This window comes from Micromys minutus (assembly GCF_963924665.1).
Source record: "Micromys minutus genome assembly, chromosome: 2".
NCBI classification, from domain to species: domain Eukaryota; kingdom Metazoa; phylum Chordata; class Mammalia; order Rodentia; family Muridae; genus Micromys; species Micromys minutus.
The window spans coordinates 81,728,817-81,741,703 of record NC_137971.1 but is presented as its reverse complement, the minus strand read 5'-3'; the positions used below and the strand labels follow the sequence as shown (position 1 = coordinate 81,741,703).

The 12,887-nt window shown below is 44.4% G+C and overlaps 1 protein-coding gene across 2 annotated transcripts in view; it reads left to right on the top strand.

Annotated features, from left to right (window-relative positions):
• Positions 1-12,887, top strand: part of INSC (INSC spindle orientation adaptor protein) — a gene marked incomplete at its 5' end in the record, with an annotated part of 108,716 nt that overhangs the window by 89,837 nt on the left and 5,992 nt on the right. For both annotated transcript variants that reach the window (XM_080911384.1, XM_080911385.1), the window contains 2 exons: positions 3,256-3,434; positions 10,443-10,509. In XM_080911384.1, the coding sequence (XP_080767510.1) occupies positions 3,256-3,434; positions 10,443-10,509 (246 nt within the window). The remainder of the gene's footprint in view (positions 1-3,255; positions 3,435-10,442; positions 10,510-12,887) is intronic.

The window sequence follows — 12,887 nt, the reverse complement described above, 5'->3', positions numbered from 1 at the left end:
CCATGCTCACACTCTTGGGACCGGCTCACCCACACCCCTGCCATCAGGGTCAGCTCTACTATGCTGTCCAGATGAGGTGCAAGGCCTGTGCTACAGCAGGTAAGGGGCAGGGCTCTCTGGCTCTCATGACCCCAGGATTCGGTCTCCCATCTGTTACAGATGGTAAGGGAGTGTGAGTGTGTGTGTGTGAAGGGGTATCTCTCCTTCATCTATGCCACTGCATGAGAGATGAGTTGCAGGGACAGCTCTCTCATGCTCATACCCTCTGAGGTTGGGGGTTGGCTCACCCAAAACTCCCACAATGTACAGAGGCCCACTCTCCTGAGTACTGACTCTGGATAGAGGCGGGGTCATCTCTCCCGCTCTTATGCTTCCAGGTTAGGCCTTCCATGATGCAGATGTAACCCCTGACAATGGCAGCCTAGACCAGGACCCCACCATGGCTCCTGGCAGCATCACCAGTTACTCCCATCAGGCTGTTCCTCACCACCCCCCAGTCTCCAGTTCTGCCTCTCTTTATTGTGCTCACATCCTTGTTTCTCTTTCTCTTCTATCTCCCCACCACGTGCTCCTCTTAGTGGCAGGCAGGGTCTCCAAGTGTCTGGTGTTGTCTCAGGAGTGCTATGGCCTGCTACGCCATTTTGGCACCAGGTGGGGGTCATTTGGGGCATGGTCTTGCCTTCAGGATGGCACGGCACTGTACAGGTGTTATTTTAGCCTAGCTCCATATCCAGACATCATGGTTCTAGTCTCAGCTTCGCTCCCACCCAGGTTGGAAATCTCAGGTGGCATTCTTCTGGTTTCCACATGGTACTCACCCCCTGGTCTTTTCCAGCTTACTTTTTTCCCCCCAGGGAGTGTTAGGCTGCTAATTATTCAGATGTTCCTAGGTCAGAACGCTGAGAGTAGACATAGCCCCTCTCCTCTCTGCCACCTACTGACACACATGGGACACAGCAGCCACACTTACAGTGTCTCTAGGGGCAGGGACATATTTTAATCTAAGAACTAAAGGCCAAACTGTGTAGAAACTCTCCAAATAATAAACAATCTAAAGTATGTATACTCCAAACAACCTTTTACTGTTATTACATACCCATTCCCATTTCTTTCCCAGACTGTATTAATCCCCAGAGAAGAAGAGCCTTCTTACTTAACCCATCCCCAGGAAGATGCACTGTTTAACCTACTCACAGAGTCAGCAGATGGGATATGTCTTCTGGGCATGATGCCAGGGCTCTGTTCTTTGGTGCAAAATGCCCTCCAATTTTTTGACATTCCCTGGAAACATTTATAAGTGAGTCACTGGATTCCTCAGTTTAATCTTCCTTACATATCCCAGATGACTCAGACTGTAGTTCAAATAAATGTGCAGCAAAATTAAAAGGCACTTAGATGGCTGTGCTAAATAATCAGTGTGTCAGTATCAATGACAAGTGCATGAGGGCTAGTGGTACCCTTTGCCCCCAAGGAAAAATCTAGCACTAGAGTGGTCCCATACCAAAGCCCAGGTATAGAGATGTAAGCTTGGACAGAGTCAGATGCTCCCAATGATTTACCCCAGCCAGGAGATGAGGGGAGCATCCATTATGAGGATGTCACTTGGCTAATCTGTGTGACCCTGCTCTTGAGTGGTAAGATCTAGATATTCGGTGATCAAATGTGGGCTGTTCTACTGGGGAAACAGTACCTTAGAGGTAGGTAGGCAGTGCCTCTCCAATAGTACTGAAACCCATGTTTATGGGGGTATCAGTGAGAATGACTCGAGGAGCTGAAACAGTAGACAACCTGAAGTATAGAAAGAATGAGGATTTTGTGATCAGGTTGACATGGGTGTAAGAACTCAGCAAGTCACAATATCAGGTATTCAATTGGTAAAGTTGCAGTGAAAGTGAAAATTAAAGCAGTCCCTGACCTAGAGTAAATGCTCAAGAAATAATCTGTGGCTGCTCCTGTGAGATTCAGTTTTCATATCTGCACATAACCCTTTCTTCCTTAAAGATGGATCCAAAAGCACCGGCACAGAACAAGGAAGACTGTAGGTGTTTGACTGATATTTCTGCCCATCCCACTTTAAGGGGATCCCACATCCCACAGCTACAGCCAAGCTAAGAAAAACCAATGGCAGTGTCTGAACTCTGAAGTGTGGATTATCACAGGGCCTTGTTCAGCTCTGTCTTTGTTCTTTCTCCCTCTGCTTGTCTGTTTTCCGGAATGTGGCCTTCCTTTCTCTGTCTCTGTAGAAGTGACACACTTGTTATAAGTAGCACAGAGCTTAATCTGCCACACCCTGACTGGTTGGAACTGAGACTTAGAAGTTAGGACCATTGGGACAAATAAAACCATGAACAGTGCCTCTTGATCTCGGTGTCCATTGCAGGTTCTGTGGAGGCCAAGGCAACTATGTTAGGTGATGGGATGATGGGTTCTGTTCTTTAAAAAAAAAAAAACATTAGCACAATTACATATGGCAAGTGGGGGCATTTATTTAGTGCTGGGTTCTAACCACTAGGACTGAAGAAAGAGCCCTCCTGGCATCAGAAGCTGTGTAGTACTTTCTAAATCCAGATGATCTTTGCCATCTGAGACCAAAAGGAGATATAGAAGATGTCTGGAAGGCAGAGTCTCTGCATTAACTCTAGCATCTTCCTTCAGGAAAACATAGCATCCCAGTGTATATCACTGGAGAAACGGGAACTCCTTTCTGCGCATGGCCTTTGCATACATCACTTCTCTTAATGTAGAACATGTCCTTCCTCAAACATTCTCATGACTGGCTTTTTTTCTCTCTTAAGGCTTCAGCTTTACAGTCATGTACTTAGAGACATCTCCTATGTGACCCACAGGTCTTCATTTATTCTTCATAGCATTTACTGAGTTCTCTTCATATTTATCAAGTTGGCAATTATTTATATCAATGCTCAAAGGTTCTCTTTCTCTTGTCTGCTAGCAGTGAATAAGTATCGCAAGGACAAGAATGTGACTTGTTTGGTCCATCCTACCATCTTGTAACTCTAAGCACCTAGGAGTCACTCAATAAACACTTTTGGTGAGCAGGAATCACATACAAGGGTTCCAGTCCTATCTCTGCTACCTATGCAGATGACATAGTTCCCTCTCTAGTAACTAATTTGTTCATCTCTAAAAACAATACCAAGACTCCCACCCAAATGGTCTCCCAGAGCTATTGTGGGGACCGAGGGAGATCATGTGAAAACACTTGCCTTGAACTATTTCTTCCTGTTCACTATCCAGAACTGTGCCAAGAGGCCTCATCAGGGGAAGTCTTCCTGCTGGCCTCTGCGGCCCTTGCCAATATCACCTTCTTTGACAAAATGGCCTGTGAGATGCTTCTGCAGTTGAATGCAATCCGTGTCCTCCTGGAAGCCTGTGGTGACAAGCAGAGAGTTGACACACCTTATACTCGGGACCAGGTGAGAACCCAGGAAGGCCCAGATTTTGTAGTTTACGTTTTAGAGCTGGACAAGCCCAAAGATTGTCAAGGGGGGAACAGGTAGAGATCATGTTCACGCAGGCCTAGCTATCTGCCCGATTTGATTGGCTTCTGAAAGTCGATGAAGATATCCAGTGTCTATTGCAGTCATGGGTGTTAGTCACGGGCATAGGACTGGAGGTTCTGCTCTGTATTGGTCTTCACTACACAATCTATACATATATGGTCTCTTTCTTTAGCTAGTCATCTCCACTTGTTTAGCCTCTTTTCTATGTGGCATGATTTCAGGTGCCTTCACCATCAAGTGCCTTACTCAAAGGCTTACTCTGGTCATGTCAAGTAGTGACAGTAAGAACAAGCTTCTTGGAGATAGGTGATACAGACTCAGCAGATTATATTACCTTGGACAATTCTTTTGTCATTTGTAAAATGCTTATACACAATTACAGAGTTGAAGTAGGAATCAAAGAAACTAGGTACTGCAGACTCTTGGTGTAGACTCTATCACAAAGATGCTGTAAAGTAAATGGATGTCCCACTACATAGTACTGAGTGGGAGCCGGCAGTCTTCTTGTGTGTAGAATGGTGTGTTGCTTCCTGTGTGAATGTCCCATGACTCGGCAGAGTCCCTAACTTGACTGTGAAGAGTGGTGGCCCCACTCCCACCCCCCTGCATGAAGTCTTACCAACACTTAGGAGAAGGACACCTGGAATCAATGAGAATGTTGTCAAGTAAGAGGCAGATGGACACTCCCCCTGTATCTGATTCAGGAGTTTTTCTACCCCTTGTCTGAGCCAGGCACATCTCCCACTGTCCTCAGGATGGCTTCACCTTCTGCCCTGGCTCTGAGCAGCCACTTAGCTAGTGAGAGCTTACCCATTAAAGAAACAAATGGCTCTTTGCTGTGGCAGAGGGAGGATTAAGGTGATCAGAGGGCTCTCTGTAATGAAGACAAAGAAGATGAATTGGGCTTTGAAGTGCTCACCGCCCCCCCTGAAATACTTAAGAAATTAAATGCCCAGTGAGGCTTCCGGTAATGAGCATGCCAGTGACGCCAATGCTGTGCAAAGCCTCCCATGTACTTAGTGCACCTCTGTTTGGACAGCAAGAACTCCTCTATCATATAGGCAGGCCAAGTCCACTTAATCAGTCAAGCCAAAGCCTCACTGACAAATCCCATTCTGTACTCACTCTTGGGGTGTGGGCAGTTATGACCCTAGCCACTTACTTCTGCTAATCTAGAAGAAGATGGTATCGGTTACATCTGGACATTAGGCACCAAGAAAATTATCCTAGCCTAGGGATGTAGCTCAGTTGGTGGAATGCTTACCTACCATACACAAAAGCTTGAGTTCAACTCCCCAAAACTGGGTACAGTGGCACACATGTATAATACCTAGGAAGAAGACCCTGCTTACTTATTGGTTTCCATGACCCTGTAGTTTCTCACCCATGGGGTGTTGTGCAGAGGCTATGCTGTTCAGGGATCTAACCACAAACAGGAAAGGGTGGGAAGGACATTTCTAAGGCCCTGCACAACCAGTGTCAGTGACCTCTGAAGTGGAGGGTACTTATAACAGAAACATGATGAGCCTTTCTGTGAATTGCTTTCAAAGAGGCTGTGTGCTGCCTACATTTCCCATACAAGTCTGTACTCTACCTGACATTTTAGAATGATCACATTTTGTACCCTCTCTGGGACTTCAATGCCAACACCACTTATCAAAAATTCATTGATCAAAGATGTCTATTCCTGGGAGTTGAAATAGTGACTTGTGTCTCAAAAGTTCTCCATAGTTTATAAATCTCTGCCGTGTATGTGAATATGAGTAGAAACAACATGTCTTGGGTTTAAGAAAAACTTTAGTCCAATCCTGTCTCTGTCATGTCCTAGCTGTGTGTCCTTGGACCAATCTCTTAATCTTTCTAAGACACAATTTTCTCATCTGTATAATGAAGATGACATTTCTTCTCTTCTCTGGCTCTTATTTGGTTAAATAGGATGGTGTTCATAAAGCATTTAGAACCAAAGTGTGTACTGAGTAGGGGACTGGAATAGAATAGATTGAGATGGGTCTATATGGCAGTGTCTAATTTAGGGCAGGAATGGAGAGCCTGGAAACACAGCTAATGCACTGGAGAATGTCATATGGTATGAAGTAATGGGCAACAAATGTAGCATCATGTTGTGTGTGGACATATGCAAGATGTGTGTGTGTGTGTGTGTGTGTGTGTGTGTGTGTGTGTGTGTGTGTGTGTGGTTGAAAAGTACTATAAGCTGTAGCTCTGGAGATGTTGGAGATGTGTCAGTTTTAAAATGCTCTTTACCCAAGTATGAGGGCCTGACTCAAATCTGTAGAACCCACGATAAGGCTGAACATAGAAACAGATACCTTCGATCTTGGTGCTGAAAGGATACAGGTGAGTCTATGGAACTTGCTGGCTAGTCATCCTAGCTGAGTTGGCAAGCCCTAGGTTCAGTTCATCCCATTCAATATACTTAGCTGGAGAACAATTCATCTTGGGTTTCAGCAACTGTACATACATGGGCACATAAATTATAAAAAAAGGAAAGAATATGGGCAGGGGCAGGAGAGAATCTAAGAGCTATACTTGACATTGCTGACCAGCTTCTGATTATAGAGTAATGTGAGGTAATTTTTTGAATATTGGCTCTTTTTTGGCTTGAATCCTTGGGCAACATAGAGAAAGACCCATGATTCATCAATAGATGAATCCAGGTGTTCTGTGTCACAAGGTCTGTCAGGCCAGCCGATCTGTCTCTGATAGGTGTTCTGGGCATACTTCATGTGTCTTTTATGCATTGTACTCTTTAGTGCTACCCTACAGCACAGCAGGTGAGGAGGGGTGTTGGTGGAGTCAGGGTGTGGTGAGAATGACTCCTAAGACTTTCAGGGATGAGACACAGCCCTAGCCATGTCTTCACATCTACCTGTGAGCAAGTATCTTCTGACTACTCGCTCTAGAAGACTGCAAGATGAGCATTTTGTCTGTGTGCTGCTGTCAGAAAATCCAGCCAACATACATCTTACCAAACTAGAAAATTTATTACTGAACTGCTGACATGGCAGATCCCCTGATGGTCTGGGTTAATTAGCTATCTACTTCAGTTTTCCCACGACCCTTGTAAGCTGAATGGAAAAAGATTTCAGAGTGCCACAGAAGCCGCTAGTTGTTTTCTAGCCAGGAATGCTCTGTTTTAGTTACTTTCCTATAGCTGTGATAAATCATCATTATCAAGGCAATTTAGAAAGGAAAAAAGTTTATTTATGGCTCATAGTTTTGATGATTATCATGGCAGCAGGCAGACAGGCAGGCACAATGCTGGAGCAGTAGCTGAAATCGCACATTTTAACCCACAAACATGAGGCAGACAGCTGAATGGAAATGTGGACGGTTGAAATTACAAAGCCTAATCCAGTGACAGAGCTCTAATACACAGGGCACACATCCTATTCCTTATCAAACAGTTCCACCAACTAGGACCAAGTCTTCAAGTATATAAAGGTAGACCACTCTCATTTGGACCACCATAGAACCCTCCAAATATGAGACCTTTTATTCCCTGGAGAGGATCTCTCATTCCTAGTACCTTTTGGTCACACCAGTGTTCAGCCCCTTAATGTACCTGTCATATTGCTAGTGTTCCTTTAATAAATCATGCAAGGTCTGGGTCCTTCCAGGACCTGCTTCTTAGATGTGTGTTATGTTTGTTTTATTTAACAAGTGTTCTGGGTGATTGGCAAGACACACTGAATACGTGTGATAGTTTTATGACTTCTATTTGATCTCCTGTGGTATACCAAGTACTGCTGCACAAATATATCCATATCTATTACCCTAGATCGATGAATAACTTCTTGTCCATAGCAGAGGAGATTTTACACAGTGATTAATTAAGGCTCTTAACCAAGGAGTGTTATCTAGGTGGGTCTAAAGTAATGATATGATTTTATGTGAGGAGGACAGAGGAGTGGGGTCAGTGAAAATGGCTCAGGTTTCATTATTGAAAATTCTTTTTCTCTCATTTTAGGATAATGAATGTTTGTGGGCTGAGTGGAAAGAGTTAGATAGAAAAGTTTGGTTAAAGATGCAGCCCCCCCCAAATCAAAGGTTTCCTAGGATATACAAAAATGCAAAGCCCTTAAAAGAATTACTTATTTATTGGTTTATTTTTTCATTTATTTAAAGTGGTGGGGGTATGGACAAGTGTGTGCAGTTGCAGAGTCTAGAAGAGGATGTCAGGCAACCTCTACAGCTTTCCAACTATTTCTTTTGAGGCAAGGTCTCTCCTTTAACCTGAAGCTTTTTCAATTTGTTACTTAGATGCTGGAGTCCAAGCCCTGGCAGCACTAAGTAATTTCTTCAGTCCCACAGTGTTCAGTTGAGAAAGAAATGGTTTGGGAGGGGGGAAGTACACGTCACACAGATTACAGTTCATTTGGTTTTTCCATGGAGAAATCTAGGCTTACTGTGTGTGTGTGTGTGTGTGTGTGTGTGTGTGTGTGACAGAGAGAGAGAGAGAAAGAGAGAGAGAGAGAGAGAGAGAGAGAGAGAGAGAGAGAGAGAGAGCGCAAAAGTTATGATCTATGATTTATTTAGGACCTCTAGCATTGCAAGAGAATAAAACTGTTTTGTTTTAAACTACAAAGTTTTCAACAATTTGTTATAGCAGCAATAAGAAATATATACCCTTTCACTAACAAAGCACAGAAGGCTGGGTAGCATTGCTAGAGTCGTGTGTATAACAAGAGATGGAGCCAGGACATGAGCCTATATTACATCTCATCCAGGGCATTTCTTGAGGTTAGTGTTCTCTGTGCTCACCAGATTAACTATGGAAGGGTCAGGACAAACAGGCTTTAATTTTACACCAATTGAATAACCCTGGGCCAAGAGAAACTATGAACCTCACTCCTGCATTCCATATCCTTACAGCATTGCTAGGCTGCTTCTAGCCAGGTAAACCAGTTGTCTTTAAAACTCCAGTTGGGAGGCTAACTGCTAGGTGAAAACATTGGCTTCTTTTCCCTCTCCATCACAGTGCATACAAGTGTGTTTCAAATGGGAGACTCCAAGCAGGGTATAATTGGCATTTATTCAAATTGTGTTTAATTGACTACTTCATCTGCACCTCAGAAAGCCACATGGGGTACAGGCTCTGTAAGGAGGAAGTAATTTTCATTAACAGGATCTAAATTAGTCCAACACAAAGACCTACCTGGTGCCTGTGACTCAGCTAATGATTGCCATATAATGAATCCGTTGCTGCAGACAAAGGTTTTATTTTCCTTCCTTTCTTCCTCTTTCCATCTCTTCCTTCCTTTCTTCATGAATGTCCGGGTCAAACAGAAGTCTGTATACAAAAATGCCTGTCTGTGTGGTGAGGAACAGGCTCTGTTTCTGTTGTTGCTGGCAGCTCAGAGACACTGGAATGCACTGTAATCTAACAGACATAGCTCTGTATGTCTCTCTTATGACTGCTCTTTATGGCTATTGGGGAATTTTCCATTTAAGGGCTGCATCTATATTTCATCTCTTCCCTCTAACTTTTTCCTCTGAGCACACAAATACTCCCTAACCTAAAGCAGGAGAAAAAGAACTTCCAATATATACCTACCACCTCTCTAATGAACACAGTTGACTTCAGAATAACATTTTTTGAGGGGCTTTCTTGTCTTCCTCCAATGTCTAGTCTCTGATCAGATCAGAGTGGGAAGAGGCCAGAGATATTGTCTCCACAGCCAACATATGTCTTGAGAGGGTGGAGTGATAGATGTCCTATTAGTATGACAACACTGTTTTTCCTGTGTAAGAGAGCTTTCAGATGCTCTTTTAAGGAGAGCGATAAGCTTAAATTAAACCAGTTAAAAATCCATCTAATGCTCTTTCCTGGCTGTACTACCATCCATCCTCAGGACTGTGCTCCCATGCTGTCCTCTGATACAATCACTTGCCATCTCAGGGCAGAGCATGGATCCTGGTTAGACCATCTCACCAGCTTATGATGAAGCTCTGTAGGGAGTGGGCTCACAGCAGGGAGGAACACTTTAGACTTTTCTGTTTATTTCAATCACTATCAGCACATGCTGTCTCCAGGCACATTTGCAACTGTGAGGTTTCTTTAAGGAACAGTGTCATAGGCCATCTTTGTTTATAGCACCATACTTCCATCCTTGACTGACTATCCATCTATCCATCTATCTATCTACCTATTATCTATCTAACTATCTAATTTTTGGCACCATTTACAGTGTGGATCTCTTGTTGAAAATACCTTAATCCATTTTATTTTATTTATTTTTGCTATGAGTTCACTGAGACCTGTTGATCATGCTATGAGATGGGAAAGTGTTACAGCCCAAAAGAATGTAACTAAGGCTGGATGTTCAAGAAATGTCAGTGTTCTATCGTTAATAAAAGTGTCACTGTCAGGGTCAGTGGTGATCTGTAAGTGAGGCTTGTAGATCAGAGATTTGTAAAGTGTGGCTTAACTGAACTTTCTCATCAGCATGCCCTCTGGCTTGAGCTCAGCCTTAATTCATTTAGAAGGTAAGTCACAGAAAAGGAAATTGATACTGGGGAACCCAATCAAAGATCAAAGAGTCAGGAGACAAAACCAGAACAGAAGAGAGAAAGTGGTCTGGAATTGTAGGAATTAGACGGAAGGTCTCTGCATTCAAACAACTGGACCTCAGCCTCATCCAGCATGAGTCTGCTTTCTACTGCAACCCCACATGACTATCCCAGAGTCACCCACTGATTAATGGGCATCAGTTAGTGGGGCTTACATCTGGGTTGGCAGGAGCCCCTGAGAATAGAAGGCAGTACCATGGAAGGATACGCAGAAGTACAGGAACGAGCCAGGCTAGACAGAAGCTCTTCAGCCCTCATATGACCTACCTGCAGAGAGTACAGTGGGGACCCTACATGTTTGTTTTATAATTTCTTCATTCCATCTTTCAGATTGTGACCATCTTGGCAAACATGTCTGTGCTGGAGCAGTGTGCCTCTGACATTATCCAGGAAAATGGTATGTCTGGGAATACTGCATGGATCGTCAGAGTATATGCCTTTGGGCTTATTTGCCTTCATGAGCTTAAATTCTAGCAGGAGATAGAAAACATGGAAGATAATGTCAGGTAGGGAGAAGTAAATAAGGTTGTCCTAAAGTGGGGAGACATTGCTGTTTTGCTGTTTAACTGCCTTATTTTGTTTGTCCTCCATGGAAAGCTAATGTGTGGGAAGGGGTGAGGGGAGGAGGAAAGAGCAGCAGGATTGTCTCCCCTCCTCTCCCTTCCAACCTGCCCTCTCTGTTCCACCTTGTATGTTCCCGGTCAAGGGGAGGTGAAACTGGGCTTGTCAGCCTGAAGGCTGTTGTAAGCGGTCTCTGTCAAAAGACAAGGTGGGTTGCCTTGCAGCTGGGAACAGAGCTAGGCTGGCCAGGGCTTCCTGTGACTGAGGAATAAGGGAGCAATTAGCAAGCAGTTGGAGGCCAGAGACACTAATGAGAGTGAACTGGGAGGCTGGGTACCTCTGCTCTCCTGAAAGTCCCTTCCCCCAGGCTGCCCCGCTGTCTTAACAAACACACACTTCCCCGGCCCCCAAGACTAATTGAAACACACCATTTTGTGTTAATTTCATGTGATTGAGCTAATAATGAGAAACTGTGCTGAGCCAGCTGAGGCCAAGAGGAGAGGCTGCGTGGTGTCACTTGTGCTCCCCTTAGGCACTTGGAGTCTTGGCTCAAGTGGCCAATGACAGCAGGCTGCCACTTGCCTGTACCTTTGAGCTTGGGGTAGCTGCCATCTGGAGAGTGCTTTGTGGCTCGCAAAGTGCTGTTGACAAACTCACCAAGTCCACAGGGGCAGAAACCTACTGTGTGCCCTGGCATCGAGGACATGAAGTTTAATAGGGCTCCACATTTTCCCTAAAGGCTTTCCCTGACCAGGGATTGCCTGATCTGAAGTGCTGGTATATAAGCTAGGCCATCTATAGTAGTACAGTCACGGGGTTGGGGGAAACAGAGCATGAACACTAAAGCCATACTTGGTGGGCTTGAATCTTGGCTCTGTTATCTGCAAACAATATAGGCTCTCTCTTTTCCCTCTGAAAAGTGGGGAATAGCAATGCTTGCTTTCAGGATGACCACAAAGAGTGTCTGGAGACTGTTTATGCCCAGGATGAACCCTGCACCAGGCCTACCTTCTCTTTTAGGAAACAGTGTGAGTCTCACTGGATTTCATGCAGAGAGTTTGAGGAAGGCAGGATCTGAGGGATCCGAATAATAGGGATGTGCACAGGGGTCACTAGAAGCCAGGAGACTCCTGGGTCTCTGTCAGGGAAAACCCTGTTAAATAGTCTGACTCTGAAAGCTCAGTCCTAAGTCACAGGTGACAAACATAGATGTCTGTGAGACCCAGACACTCAGTGAAGTGGATAAAGTGGACAAGTATTAGACCAATCTCATTAGTAATAGTAAACTCAAGACAGCTGTGTAGGTACAGGCTTATAATCTCAGCACTCAGGGGGCTACAGTAGGAGGGTTTTGAGTTCCAGGCCAGGGAGCTTGAGATGCATAGCACATCCTCATCTGTATACAAAACAGAATTGGAAACAAACAACAAAAATAAGTTTCTGGCCATATAGAGATATATTTGGAGTCAGTATTGCCAATTTGGAAGGTAAATGTTAGAAATCAGAAATCTCCGTTTTTTTTTTTTTTTTTTTTTTTTTTTTTTTTACAATATAATTCTTGAAACAACAACATGAAGTAAAGCCTATCTTTAGATCGTGCCTAGTTTAAGTTCTCAGATGGCTGATCGGGACTAGGAGGCTGCGATTTGGGGGAAGCTCACACAGGAGAGAGTCAGCAAAGGCAGGCTGATGGTGTGTGTGTGTGCGTGTGTGTGTGTGTGTGTGTGTGTGTGTGTGTGTGTGTGTGCGCGCGCGCACTATATAGAACCATCAGGAGACAGATCTTGTTTTGGGAGGAGATAGGAGACCCTGAATGATTAAACAGAGCCCCAGTCTGTGACTCTCACTTTAGTGCGTTTGCTATGGTGGTTCTTCAGCCTAATCCGGAGGCACCTCCTGTTCTCTGGGACTCAGCACGTCTGACCTGTCTCAGATGCAGCCCCATCAAGTGACAAGGACCAGCCATCTAAGTTACACCCAGCCACCCAGCATTCCCATGCTTTGGGCAAGAGGCTTACCCCATTCTGACCGTAAAGTAGAATCACCGTGGTCATGCCCATGAGGCTGTTTCGATGTTTGAAGGGACTGTTTCTTTACTGTGCATATTACCCAGTGTGAGACACACTATAAAAATCAATAATGGTATTTTTAAAAGTGGGGGTGTTTCTCTGGAAGTTTCTTTCCTGTTTAGTGACTTGGTGGCTAGAATCAGAC